The sequence below is a fragment of the Bemisia tabaci genome, chromosome 7 (genome assembly GCF_918797505.1).
Source record: "Bemisia tabaci chromosome 7, PGI_BMITA_v3".
NCBI lineage: Eukaryota > Metazoa > Arthropoda > Insecta > Hemiptera > Aleyrodidae > Bemisia > Bemisia tabaci.
Window position 1 is genome coordinate 32,186,608 of NC_092799.1, and position 13,777 is coordinate 32,200,384.

The 13,777-nt window shown below is 39.8% G+C and overlaps 1 protein-coding gene across 1 annotated transcript in view; it reads left to right on the top strand.

Annotated features, from left to right (window-relative positions):
* Positions 1-1,543: 1,543 nt before the first annotated feature.
* Positions 1,544-13,777, top strand: part of plx (PTB_TBC1D1_like and TBC domain-containing protein plx) — a 130,923-nt gene continuing 118,689 nt past the window's right edge. Inside the window, exons 1-2 of the mRNA XM_019042917.2 lie at positions 1,544-2,425; positions 3,937-4,149. Coding sequence (XP_018898462.1) covers positions 2,312-2,425; positions 3,937-4,149 — 327 coding nt within the window. The 5' untranslated portion in view covers positions 1,544-2,311. The remainder of the gene's footprint in view (positions 2,426-3,936; positions 4,150-13,777) is intronic.

Consider the following 13,777-nt stretch of genomic DNA (forward strand, 5'->3'; position numbering starts at 1 on the left):
CCTTCGGAAGTTCGGAGGCAACCCTTAGATATAAACAGCTGCTCTACAAATGAACTACATTTTGCAATTAGGAACTATAAATTGTGCCTCTGTTTAAAACCATCGTATGTGCGATTAGTTTCTCTATCCAAATAAGTGCTTTTATAGATGGGTCGGAAGTTATAGTTCCGAATCGCGAAATGAAGTCCAAATCATGATCAGCACATCGCGGTATCAAAACTGAAGCACGAAAGATACTCACATCCTACGCCTGTTTGCAACTATCATTATCGTGCCAAGGAGATATCTTCGTAGCATAATCGAGGAATCGATAGCGATCTGCCATTTTGGACACACACAGTAAAGCCCACCGTTAGCGCCGGGCCGCGAGTGAAGCAGGAGTGCCCGGAAAGTCAAAACGCCTTCACCTGCGTGCATATGCAACACGGACATCCATAAAGCCCGAATAGTTGCATTTAGGAGTTAAAATGAGTGTTCGTCACACTTGACACTTTTTCAGGGCGCTTTGCGTGTTTCTTTATCACCTTAACTTGATTCAAGCTTTACCTATGGGGCCGATGAAATGCTTTTACTGGTTTATATAGCAACATTGTCAATTTTCCGAATAATACATTGATTGTTTGATTTTATAACAACGGAGCCGTTTTAAAATGTGGGATTGCGGGCTGCGGTCCTTGCCTTTTCTAATCTAAGTAGGTACGAAAAATGCGGCGAAGTCGTTTCATGGTTGCCCCATGCAGGAAAAATTCGAGCGCGCATCTCAACATATTTATCTATTTATTTATTTATCAATTTATTTATTCATTCTCTTTCAGTCTTTTCTCGCTGAAAAAATAGAAAAAAGTCCTGTCAGAAAATTTAAATCGACCAACAGTTAATTTTGAGCTCGGTAAGGCAGGACCCGAAGCTTTTAGAAAATATATCTTACATTTGGTCAGTTCCGGGAGCATCGAATCGGAGCACCGATAAAGGACTGAGTTCATAAAAAAATAAATCAAAGTTTCTTTTGCATTATATTACTTTTTGGAAGTTCCATTCAATATTTATTTACTGTCTCATTGGGTACTCAAACACAAGCAAAATCATAATCTGAAAAGTTTCCTCTTTCTTAATTTACGAATTTTTAAATTTGAATGGGTAGTTTTTGATTGTTGGAAAACAAAGAGAATGTAAAAACAGCCCGAAACGGAAACGACAATCGGAATTAACGCAGGAAAATGCGGAAACAAGGCTAAAATACAAAATACAAAAGCAGGACGTTTCGGTACCTAACGGCACCATTATATACTGCTAAAATAGAATTAAAAATAAAAAAGAAATTAAAATAAAAACCAGCAAACGGCGTTACATTTTCAATACCAATTTCACCATGTATCGTTGGCATGCCTAAGTGCTACATTTCAAATTTCGCGCTTCCAACTCTCATGCAGCGCAATCTACTGGTAAAAACGTGGACCATAAGCACTCCCATCGATAGTTAGCGCAACCTGTTGACGTACTTTGAAACTACCTTTATTTACTTCAAAAAGTCGTTATGAATGCGTGCTTATGACTCGACTTGTATTTCGGCTGTTTGAGAATCAGCTTCATCTTCCGGTCTCCGTGTGACAAATTGAACTTTCTAAACCAATCACGAGCTTAAATCCGTGCTTTGTCTGGTTTGATCCAAGCAGTGTCCGCCTTTGAATTTTGTTGCCGATCAGTCGTTGTAGTTTGAATGGCTCGCTTGAATATTAATGAAGCTCGAAATGTTGTTCACCTTGCTCGGTGTCGAGTGAAGTTTTGCATCTAACAATTTACCAGTTCTCTCTGTCAGCTCACGAATTCAACATTTTAATTCTCTGTTCGGTTTTCGGCAGACATCTGTTGTCCGTGTCCGCGTTTATACCTACGCGTTACGACCCTCCTCAACATGAATTACCTGCATCCCCATTGATTGTTGATCGCTCGAAAAGTCAGTGTTTGTAAAATCAGTGTTCTTGTTCTAACGTATTATCTCGGTATCAAGTTTACTCGTAATCATTAGTTGCATGTTCTCATCAAAGATCTGCGAATATTTGATAGGAAATGGTGTCAGTAAACCCGGATCACATTTTTGTCTCCTCAATCTTTCCCTTCAACTTTCACTAAATGTTTCAAATGAAAGATTCTTGTTTTATTCATGGCGATTATTTCATCTTATCTGTGCGCCTCTCGTATCCGTGACAATTAATTCTCAGAATGTAAATAGATTCAGCTAAAGTATGATTACTTTTTCCATCTAATATTCAATTTGCTAAGTTTTCGTGAGTGGTGCTCATAGATTATCAAAATGAAGCTCTTCCATTTGAATTACCTCGGTTTTAAAACTGTCGACAAACGGTTGTCAAGTCCTATGGTGCCATGGATTATTGCGGAAATTTGCAAGAACGACAAAGTGATAAAAGTAAGTGTGTACCCTTAGTTTCTCTCTTTATTTTCAAAGAAATGGAAGCTCCATTGCCGTCAAACTTTAATCACTGAATCCATCTTTCTTGATTTTCTAAGATTGATAGATTTGTAATGGTGAATACCATGACATTCATGTCATACCTGTGCTGCAGGTTGATAACTGATGACTTGCGTTAGTCTAATGACAAGGATACACCAAACGGAACGGAGTCATGCAATTGGCAGGTTACGTCGATTGAGAGACTGGCGATAGAGTCACTATTTCTTTGTTCAGCAAAAGAATCTATAAGTTGTCTGTCATGAAAAAGGTACAATCAGGTAGCAAGTCAATCATTAGGCCTGAAAATAGGCTGGCGTTGAGATTGCTTGTTCTCTGATTGACATAGCCAAGCAATCTTACAGCTCTATTTCATCCTAGTCTAGTTTTTACCACTAGACAAGCACACAATTTTGACAACTGCAGGTCCTCTAAACTGTCAGCAGATTAGACTTTATCAGAAAAGACATTGTCCATTTCGGACCTTCTGAATACATACTAGTGACTCTTGCGTTATGGAAAACTCGGCTACCTATTGTCTATTCACTCATTGCCAAACTCATCACAAAACAAACTCCCCTTTGTAAGTTTAATCCATCACACCCCTTAATTATTAACCGTTCTTGTTATTATTGTTCGACTGTTACCTGGCTATCAATCAAGATCTATGTCTACAAATCATTCCACTGATCAGTCTCAGCCACCAAAATTTTGAGACCTCACCACTGAAAATGCAATTAAATTAACGTTAAACCTTAGCAAATTTTGAGTTAACATGTGCGAAATGAACTGAGTCAGCACATTCAATGTGTATCACTTGCTGACCAAGTGAAATCAATAAAACATTTTTAGCTTTTAAAAGATCTTCATATTGATTGGAGGAAGGCTAAGTACTACATGACAGAGTAGGGATTTCTATTCTGAGAAATCACAATGTTTTGGAAGAAGTGGCTGCCGTAGCCAAGTTTGAATGGGAAGAGAAGAAAGAAAGATGTACTGAAAATAATTCATTTCGCATTTATAAGAGCCTGGAAGATTGGATGTTTGAATTTTAACCTAATCACTATCAAATCACACATCTATATTTCTTGCAAGATGGATTTTTTAGTAAGTAGGTATTATGCTGCTTACCAATAATCTGCTTTACCGATTATAGTCAAACTTGTCTTGATTTGTGGTACCCTATTACTCAGATGCAAAGTAGTGGTCCTCTCTTCAGGCAACGACATTCTCGTATAAACTAAGAAAATTCTAGGTGTATGAGGTCGTCCCCGATCTTCTCCCTAAAGCGTAATCTAAGCATGGAACGCTATGATCTCAACCTCAGAATTAAAAGAAATATTTAGTAAAATGCCTAGTTATGCTAATCATTACATAGTTTTCTTCTTCAAACTAAAAATATACTTGATTCATTTTTATCTTGAATTTGCATGTATAGTTAAGGATTAATTTTTATTTTCATTTTGTAGGTGACGTTGAGCATCGAAGGTGGGATGATATTAGTGGCCCCAGGCTGGTTGTCGACAGCCAGTCAGCACTTCATGTTTACGCACTCATTGGTGCTCATCTCGCGGTGGTTCAAAGTGAACCACACAAATGTTTACAGTTTTTTGTACGTCGAAAAGGATGTAAATGAACCGCTTCTTCACTGTCATCTTTACCAGGCTACCGATTGTGATCTGGTGAGTGATTACTTTTTTTATCTTTTTAGCAATTAACACTACTGTTAAAATCAGTTTCTGAGGGAGACAAGAGCCTTGCATAAAAATATACAATGAAACTGACGGAAAAGTGTCCAAGCAGTCAGGAAAATATTTTGTCATTCAAAATATCACAGTTATAAAACCATTTGGATAGCATTCTGTAAAAAGGAACCAAGATCATTCCTATGTTGCTAGGATTGTCCAATTTCACATTCTATGCAATAAAATCACTGAAATCATGAAACAATTAAATTTACAAAGGTTATTCTTGTCTTGAATTTATAATTTATTAGGAGTGAAGATAAAGCTTGTATAGATGATCAGCTTTTATTTGCAAGGTAAAAAGAGTTGCATAATCTTAGCGACATTGAAATACTCTTGGTTTCTTTTTGCAAAATGCAATCCATTTCGTCCTTAACATGCACCAGCTTTTCTACTTTTAAACATTGTTCACCCACAAAAGGAAAAGAGCAATTCACACTTCAATTTGTCTCTAATTAAGTAGAATGTGCTCTGTGTAAGATACCTATTTGTAAATCAGAAAGAATCTCAAGTGAACATTCATGTTTCATGCACAAAGTTTTCTCCAAGTACTAAATTAAAATGCACAAAAAAAATTGAAAATTTTGTCAGTTTCATAATTATCAAAAATGGAAGTAGTTTTTGTATCAACATTGCTACAGAATGAAGCTTAAGTGTTCTGACAGCCTCCATTTGTTATGAACCAATGAACTGTATGATTAGGGAACTAAGGAAGTCAATTTTAATTTTCAGTGAGGGTCTCAAACATTTTCCTCCCTCATTTGAAGACACTTTTGTATGTGAGGTATTTAGGAAAAGGTGCTGCTGAATGATTATCAGGTGCCTAGTTTCAAATATCGATGGACATGTGAATCCATTCGAAAATATTACTTAATATTGATTTAATCTTGTAGGAGTAGCTTTCAATTTTGGATGCAGGCTGCTCTTTGTTTGAGACAGAATTTCTAATAAGACATGGAATAATCGTGCTTACTTTCCGTACCCCTCGTTCAAGTCTCCGCGGTTATTCCGTCTACCGCGTGGTTGAGTGAAAGAAAAATAGTGTATTTTCCCTCGTAAAATACGCCAAAATTGAGTCTCTAAGACATGGAATAATTCCACCTACTTTTCTTACCCCTCGTTCAAGTCTCCGCAGTTATTCCGTCCACCGCGCGGGGGACGCGGGGTTGAGTGAAAGAAAGAACTGTGTACATATTTCCTTTGTAAAATACGCCAAAAATTGAGTCTCCAAGACATGGAATAATCGCGCCTACTTTCCTTACCCTTCGTTCAAGTCTCCTCGGTTATCCCGTCCGTTACGCGCCGGTATAGGCAGACGTTAGTCGTATGTTTGAGTGAAAGAAACAAATATGACAAGACTTCACCAATCGGGGCCACAAACTGTGTTCGTTCATTCATTTTAGCCGTTTTTATTCGTCCCTCTGACCAAGTTTTAATCTCAAGTTCTTGTGCAGGGCTGCCCGCTGCCGGAATAATGGGCAGAACAATCGTTGCCCCATTCAATGAATATCTTTATTTTTTAGTGCCTTTTATAATCAGTTTCAGTTTTTAATGGATCAATATACATTATTCCTCCAGTTTTCCTCAATGTACTCTCTAAACCTCCAAGACAAAGTTTCTAATCGTTTAAACTATGCACCCTCTTCGGTACAATTTACTTGATTTTTCCACACAAAAAAAATTAAAATTTAAAAGTAAAGCATTTTCTTTCAAAGCCTTTTTATTTTTACGTGTTTAAGGATAAGGACCTACGTCACGAAAGTGTTGCAAGGAAGAGGGGGGGGGGGGGCATGAATACGGAAGAAGTCCGTTACGTAATTTGGAGACGGTCTGTTAGAAGAACACAAATATGGAACTCAAAATTTTCCTGCGCTGGAGACCCTTCATTCATTTTTCATCAAGGCAAAAATAAAAGAAATGGCGCACCAATTCTGGAAATCCACCCTGAAAAAAAAACTCCGGTCGTCGAAGCCGTACTTCCGGGTTATCTAAACATAGGATCCGGGCTCAGAGGCCGAAAGTTCCGGGCGAAGCACCCGGACCAATCGCAGCCACGGCTCCAGCACCCGGAAGTTTCGATGTTAGAACCCAAAACGGATGGTATGTCTACATAGCCCGTACCTTTTTTTCACACTGGAAAAAAACCACATTGGATCCAGAGTCCAGACTCTTAAAAACATCGACAAGAAAAAGTACTCTTGATTTAATCTGATTTTTGCTTAAATCAAGAACCAAGCCTCTTAATTTGAGCGGATTTCCTTTTGATTTAAGCAAAAATCTAATTGAATCAAGAGTATTTTTTCTTGTCACTATTTTTAAGAGTCTGGACTCTAGATCTTTCGTGCTTTTTTTCCAGTGCAGTGCTCCGTTTTGCTCTCATTTTCGAGGTGACCGACGCGTAATTTTTCGAATCGCCTAGTGAGTTGCTCGGCGTGGGGTCCGGGTATCTGAGTCGGGCGTGGAAATTCGTGCGCTACGTGACGGTCGGGCTCGGCGCAGAAATCTGGAACAAATTATGTAAAAGTTAATGAACTTGGAATCGGAAAAGAATGTGCGTCGGAATCGTGGCTGGTGACACCGAGCCGTGGACGCCGCACTATGGTCCACAGACCCTATTTAACGGAACTTTAGTCAAATTTTGAAGGTGGGAAAAATTAAAGTTTGGCACTACAGTTTTATTATCCATACTCCCATGGATCGTCACCTAAGTTTTCATCGACTAATAATGATTTATAAGATTGTGACGGACCCTAACAACAGAGCGCGCGACAGGTCTTCATTAGCTGATTGTGGGCCGCATTCGGTGGTGCGTTACAAGGTGTTTATTTTACCGAGTTACGCATCATCTATGTAAATTTTTGGGCAACATGGTTCCACCTGGTGGCAAGTGACTTCCTTTTCACCCAGTTTCATCAATTTTGAACTGAAATTTGTATGCTTTTTAACGCTGCAAACATACGCCAAAAAATGATAGAAATCAGTGAAATTCGTAATTTTTAGGAAGCTCCAACTTTTTTTTAATTCTAGTTAATGCTTTGCGGATTGAAAAATCTTGTTCTACATATCCTTAAGTTTAAAATGAGGCCAATTTAAATGTCGCCTTTTGTCGCCTAATGGTCGAGATGAATTTTTTTTGGAGTGCACCTCCGTGCATCAAAATGTGGAATATTCCATGCATTTTTGGCGTTTTTGCGACTGTTAAATTTTTTATCGGTACAAAATGAAAGTATTCCGATATATTTTGATCTACTGAGTCCGAAAATGACCTTGGTTTTTTCTTATAACCTCTCATTTTTCCGAAAAAGCGACTTTTTCCCGGGAAAATGAGCAAATTTGACGTATTTTTGCCATCATTGCAATTCATGTTGATAAATTATACTGGACCCGCGGTAAAGAGATTCTGTTATGTATTTTAAGCTGCTAAATACGAATATGACCTAGGTTTTTTTTATCACCCTCCAGTTCTCCGATAATGCCGATTTTCCCGAGCCTTTTGGGTAAAACCTTTTCCGGACTCTAAGTGTGTTAAAAATACATTTTAAAAATGATTTCGATGAGCGATACATCGATTCTTACGCATTCTAACTTGCTAAACCCGAATATGGCCTTAGATGTTTCCTATCACCCCTCATTATCCCGGAAAATTCAATTTTCCTTGGAGAACGAGCTTTTCCGGGTAAAATCGGTTTTTCCGAAAATTGAAGGGTAATGGACAAAAACGGAGGTCATATTCGGATTTACCGCCTAAAAATACACAAGAATAACCTAATCTCGACCGAGAGACATTTTTGTTATTATTTTTATACATGTCAAAATAGGGTGGAAAAAATCTTCAATCTTAAAAGCGCCAGAAATTACATTTGAAGTTAAGTTTCTCGGTCAGGATGTTAATATTTTGTTTAACTAAGATGTAAAATGAAATCAGCGACCCAAAAATCATAAGATCCAACACCTTTTATGGTGGTGCAGTGCATTTTCGAATAAAGTTCCGTTAAATCCAGTCTGTGGACCATAGTGCGCCGCGCCGACCGCCACCGAGCTCGGCTCTCTCGGAGCGCGGTAACGGTTTTGATCGGCAGGCGCCAGCACACCAGGAAAACCCCCACAGCCCCTCCTCCCCCTCCTGGAGCAAGGAAAAATCCTGGATCCGTTCCGGAAAGATACCCGACCCCGATTTTAGTCGATGACCGAGTGTCGTTCACGGAGTTTCGAGACATGAGACATGAGACCCTCCACTACACTGGAAAAAAAACACATTGGATTTAGAGTCCAGATTCTTAAAAACATCGACAAGAAAAAGTACCCTTGATTCAATCAGGATCTAGCTTAAATCAAGAACCAAGCCTCTTAATTTAAGCGGATTTCCTTTTGATTCAAGCAAAAATCTGATTGAATCAATATTATTTTTTCTTGCCAATGTTTTTAAGAGTCTTGACTCTAGATCCAAGCGAATTTTTTTTCCTGTGTACTGTTGACCCACTTACTTGGTCTATGGTTAACAACGTGTTGGCAGTTTCGTTTTGCACACTTACCAAAGTTCGGAAAACTTGTTTTGCTCATGACGTCACCCGAAGCTCATCATCCACCAAGTAGGTAGGTCAACAGCCGAAGAAAAAGGGATGACTGTTGCTCCCTTATAATTGTCCATAAGGAAGTGTTGAATCCCCGAAACTAAAAGCTTCCACCTGTCGCCAGGAGGCCAGAGGAGGGTCTCTTGTCCCTGGTCTCTCTCCAGTACTAAAGTCTTGATGGCCAGATCTATCATTTCACCTCCGTTCTCCATGCCTCACATTATCAGTGAGTAAGTTCTGCAGGACATCGCGCTGTCATTTTAACAATACGATGAATGTTCGCACTATGTTATTTACCATTTTGAAGATCGTGTGTATAACAATACTAACACACTGGAAAAAAGTCTCTTGGATCTAGAGTTCAGACTCTTAAAAAATTAGACAAGAAAAAATGTTCTTGATTTAACCGGACTTTTGCTGAATCAAAAGGAAATCTGCTTAAATTGAGAGACACTTAAATTAAGAGGCTGTCCAATGTTTTAAGACTTTTTTCTTGTCAAATGTTTCAAGAGTCTGGACTCCGGATTCAGGAAAAATTTTCTCCAGTGCTCTATCGGGCCGAAAAAAATGACAAAGCTATAGAGTTCAGTCACAAAATGTACTTTCTCGCTTTGGGCACAAGCGTCGCATACAGAAATCTAGCTTAATTCGGATCTAGAAAAATAGGAATTAGTACTGAGACGTTACTCGAAAAGGTTAGCGGTAGATTTTTATAGCGAACACATTCGGCAACATGGAGCCGGCACGAAGAAGGCCGAATGAATGGGAAAAAAGTATATTATAAAATATGCGGAAAGACGCGAGGTACTTTATGCGAGCGTTGCATCGTTCTCACCCAATAAGACGAGGAAAAGACCGTCGCGTCTGTGTCGACCGTGGAGCCTTTGCTGCCTTGTTGCCGCATTGCTCATATTTAGAGGGATCACATTAGTTTGATGGAGTATACCTTCATAGGGAGAGCATACACGTCGATTGATGTAGCTGTTAGAGCCCAAAAGAGCGACAATGTTTAAATCGGAAATGTCTAGAAAAGTGCAGATGCCAACCCATGCATTTGAAAAATTAACCAGTATGGTCGACAGTGCAGTGTACACTGAAAAAAAAGTTTGGTAGAATTTACCATTCCTTCACGCTGTATTTCGCACAGCGTGAAGGAATGGTGACTTCTACCAATCTTTAAGTCAGTTCTGCCAGAGGAATGGTTACCTGAACCAGTTAGTAACGTTTACCTTTCTTCTGGCAGAATTGACTCTGAATTAACGCTGTGTGAAGTACAGCGTGAAGGAATGGTAAATTGTACCGATTTTTTTTTTTTTTTTTTTTTTTTTTTTTTTTTTTTTTTTTTTTAAATCAGTTCAAATAAGCGTTTTTAAGGATAAAGAATTTGAAAGTGAGAAAATTTATGCGAAATCAAAGTTGTATATTTTTGGTCTTCTCGGCTCTCGGTTTCCTCCTGTCAGATCCCTTACAACACAACATGATCCCCGAGAAATCTAGAGGATTGAGTTTTGAATTTCTGACTGTGCTTACCTTGCTGCCAGTAAACGTATTAATTGCTAGGTAGATGCGTGATTAGATAGAAATCTGTAGCTGGTCGCTACATTTCCTGGGAATCATGTATAATCAAGAAAACGAAAACAAACACAATACTTAAAAGGGGAAACCAAAGCGAGAAAACGAACAAAATGCTTTATAGGACTTTTAGTGTGGTTTCAACCCCCTGCTCGACCAGGGGAAAAAATGCAGCAAAATGAATAAAAATCAAAAACCTTTCACTCCATTTGACATCAGACAGATGTGGGTCTGAGTATTTTTGATTTTTATTATTTTTTTCGTACTTTTGTTTCCTGATGGTCAAAGAAGGAACTAAAACCTCCGAAACGCCCCCGGATTTGTATTTATTTTCTTGCATTGGTTCCTTATTTTATTACGGTTTTTTCGTTAAATTACTCGGGATATTTTTGTATTTTTCTTGCAGTAATACATCAAGTACTTAGGTCTCTCCACTCTTTTTCATCCTTATCAGGCATTTTCAATAGCAGAATTGTGGATGGCCGAAGTTGCTGAGGAACCTCTTTAAAGTACACATATTCCTCTACTAAAACCCTTGTTTCTTCACTTTCCTCGCGCAAACATTAAAAAAATTGCGTTAAAACGCAAGTAATTCAGAATACAATGAACTCTGCGTTATGCTTCCTCGGTCAAGTATGTATACATAAGCCGCCTTTTACGGCACGCTAGGGCGCTCTGCGACGCCTACTCGCCACAGGAATCTGTTCTTGATCACGTAACAATCAAAATTTCTGAATGTTAAAATTAAGAAGAGCTCAATATCCACTTTCTAGTCTGGAATCGTCGTCAGAATATTTCACTTACAGTTACTACCTTCAATATCCTGGTAAAGCACGTCATCAACTCCCGTCACTAAGCTCAACGAACGTCCTCTCCGAATTTCACGCAACGAATTTGCGTCAGAAAAACTGTTGACCGTGTATCTCTCCAATAATCCCGTCTCATTCCGTTCAGGCCGATCGTGTAACAAGAACATTGGATCGGAATGCTTGCATGATCGTCTGCCGTGATGCAAAGACCGTGCACTGTCGCCAGATTGTGCTGAAAATCAGCACTATTACTCATTTAAACCCATATGTATCTCACGTTAATTTCACGATCTGGCAACTTTGACGTGATCCAAGCGGCGAGACGTAAGGACGTAACCACGCCACGTCTGAATTTCAGCGTCGAAATGTCACTCTCTTTCGCTTTCGGAAGTCTGAATCCGAGCCGCAAAGGTCTCGGATTCACGTGTCGCGCATAAATTTGAATAATGGGAGGTGCTGTAGGAGATGAGAGGGAAAACGGGTGAATCAAGAACGGGTCTCGTGGTCGGGACGTCATTTATTAATTAAATCGACGTCTTCATCCGTCAATGATGACGACAATTCTCACGCTGAAGATTTTAGCTATTCGTTTTTGATAGTTTTTAAGGTTCAGGCGTCGGGTTCTTTGTAGGAAATGTAACAGTTCCAGCGAGCTGATTGTAATTCACCGACAAGTAGGTAGACATAAATGACACACTGGAAAAAAAAACCACATTGCATCTAGAGCCCAGACTCTTAAAAACATCGACAAGAAAAAATACTCTTGATTCAATCAGAATCTAGCTTAAATCAAGAACCAAGCCTCTTATTTAAGTAGATTTCGTTTTGATTCATGCAAAAATCCGATTGAATCAAGAGTATTTTTTCTTGTCACTGTTTTCAAGAGTCTGGTCTCTAGATCCAATGTGGTTGTGTGTGTGTGTGTGTGTGTTTTTTTTTTTTTTTTTTTTTTTTTCCAGTGTAAGTCCATACCTAATTTACCCCTTCTGTCTATGAAAACCACTCGTTTCAACCAATAGGATCGCCCCATTCTCCCTATGTCTTCTTTGTCTATATCCCTGTGTCCAGTGGCGAGGTGTGAATGATCGATTATCGATAGTTCCCCATTTGGAGCCATGGTAAAGAATCGGTTCGTTGCGAACACCTTGTTTCTCGATCCTTTCCCATACGTTTAAATGGTAGATCAATCGATGTATCTCAAATCACGCCACGCCACTGGCTAAGTCTGTCAATTTCAATAACCAGCCCGCTCTCTGAAATATATTGTCCCAGACCGAGCCCTTTTAAAGACAACGGCCGCACTTACGTCACAGCCATTGCGTTGGAACTGTCTAGTCTCTCTGAGCCGTTAGTTTTTCCTCCACCCACTCGATCAGCCGATCAGCTTTTCCGCGTTCACTGATGACCCACACCTCCGTGGGCAGCCGTTGCGTAACAGGATTAGCGGATCGGAAAAAATGGTAATTTACCAGCCGTAGACGGGGCCGGCTTTCATGCCCATATCCAAGCGGGTCGTCGATCGGACCAGGATCCTGCCTGCACGTAGAAATCCTCGCTCCTCTGACGTAAGGGCATATCTCAATTTCCAAATGAGCCCTGTGCTGAATAAAACTATATGCTTTCCGGGGCTCATGTGAAAATTAAGATATCTCTTACGTCAGAGGAGCTCCTTGTTCTACCAATTTGCCATGTAAATCAGCACGCGTCCATCTGTGATTCACCGTTGTCTGCCAAAAGGTGCCTCTGAGTTGTAGTGACTGAAAATATGTTAATATTCACCACAGTTTTAGCATTTGTTTATACTATGTCGCCGGCGATTTGCAAGCCACTTGGTGAAAATAGAAAGTAATAAAATTCAAAAATGAAGCGACAAGAAAAGAGAACTGATTAATTCCCCTTCAATTGGATGAGACCTCTTTTCATCGTAAATGCACGTTAGGACGAATGGAGATGTTACATGTGTGAGGAATTTGCGATTTGACTGTTGATATATATATATATATATATATATAGAGTCGCTTTATAACGCACTCTGGCGTTCTACGACACCCAAACGCCACATATGCCTGTCTTCCCAGAGGTTATCGGGCAACTGACACCGCAACATCTCTTCGTCAACGCCCTGCCGCCAACCCTTTACGGGACGTCCCCGTCGCCTCTTCCCAGGTGGTACCCAATCCAAAACTTGTTTGGGCAACCTCTCCTCCGACATTCTTTGCACATGTCCATACCAGCATAACTGCCTGGACATGACGTCGTGCACGATATCTTTCTCAACCTTCATCACCTGGCGAATTCTCTCATTACGGACACGGTCCCGTCTCGAAATGCCGGCAGATCGCCGCCAAAAATCCATTTCAGTTGCCCTCAACATTTCTTGCGTTCTTTTCGTCAAAGGCCACACTTCACTACCATAGAGCAAGATACTTTTAACGATGGCATCATATATCCGGTGCTTGTTTGCCTTTGAGATGCTTTGATCCCAGAGCACCCCGTTCAGCATCGCAATGGCTCTCCTGCCCTGGATGATCCTGTCCTTAATTGCTCTATCCATCCTTCCATCCTGATCGAGCCAAACACCGAGATACTTATACTCGTCACACTCTTCGATGC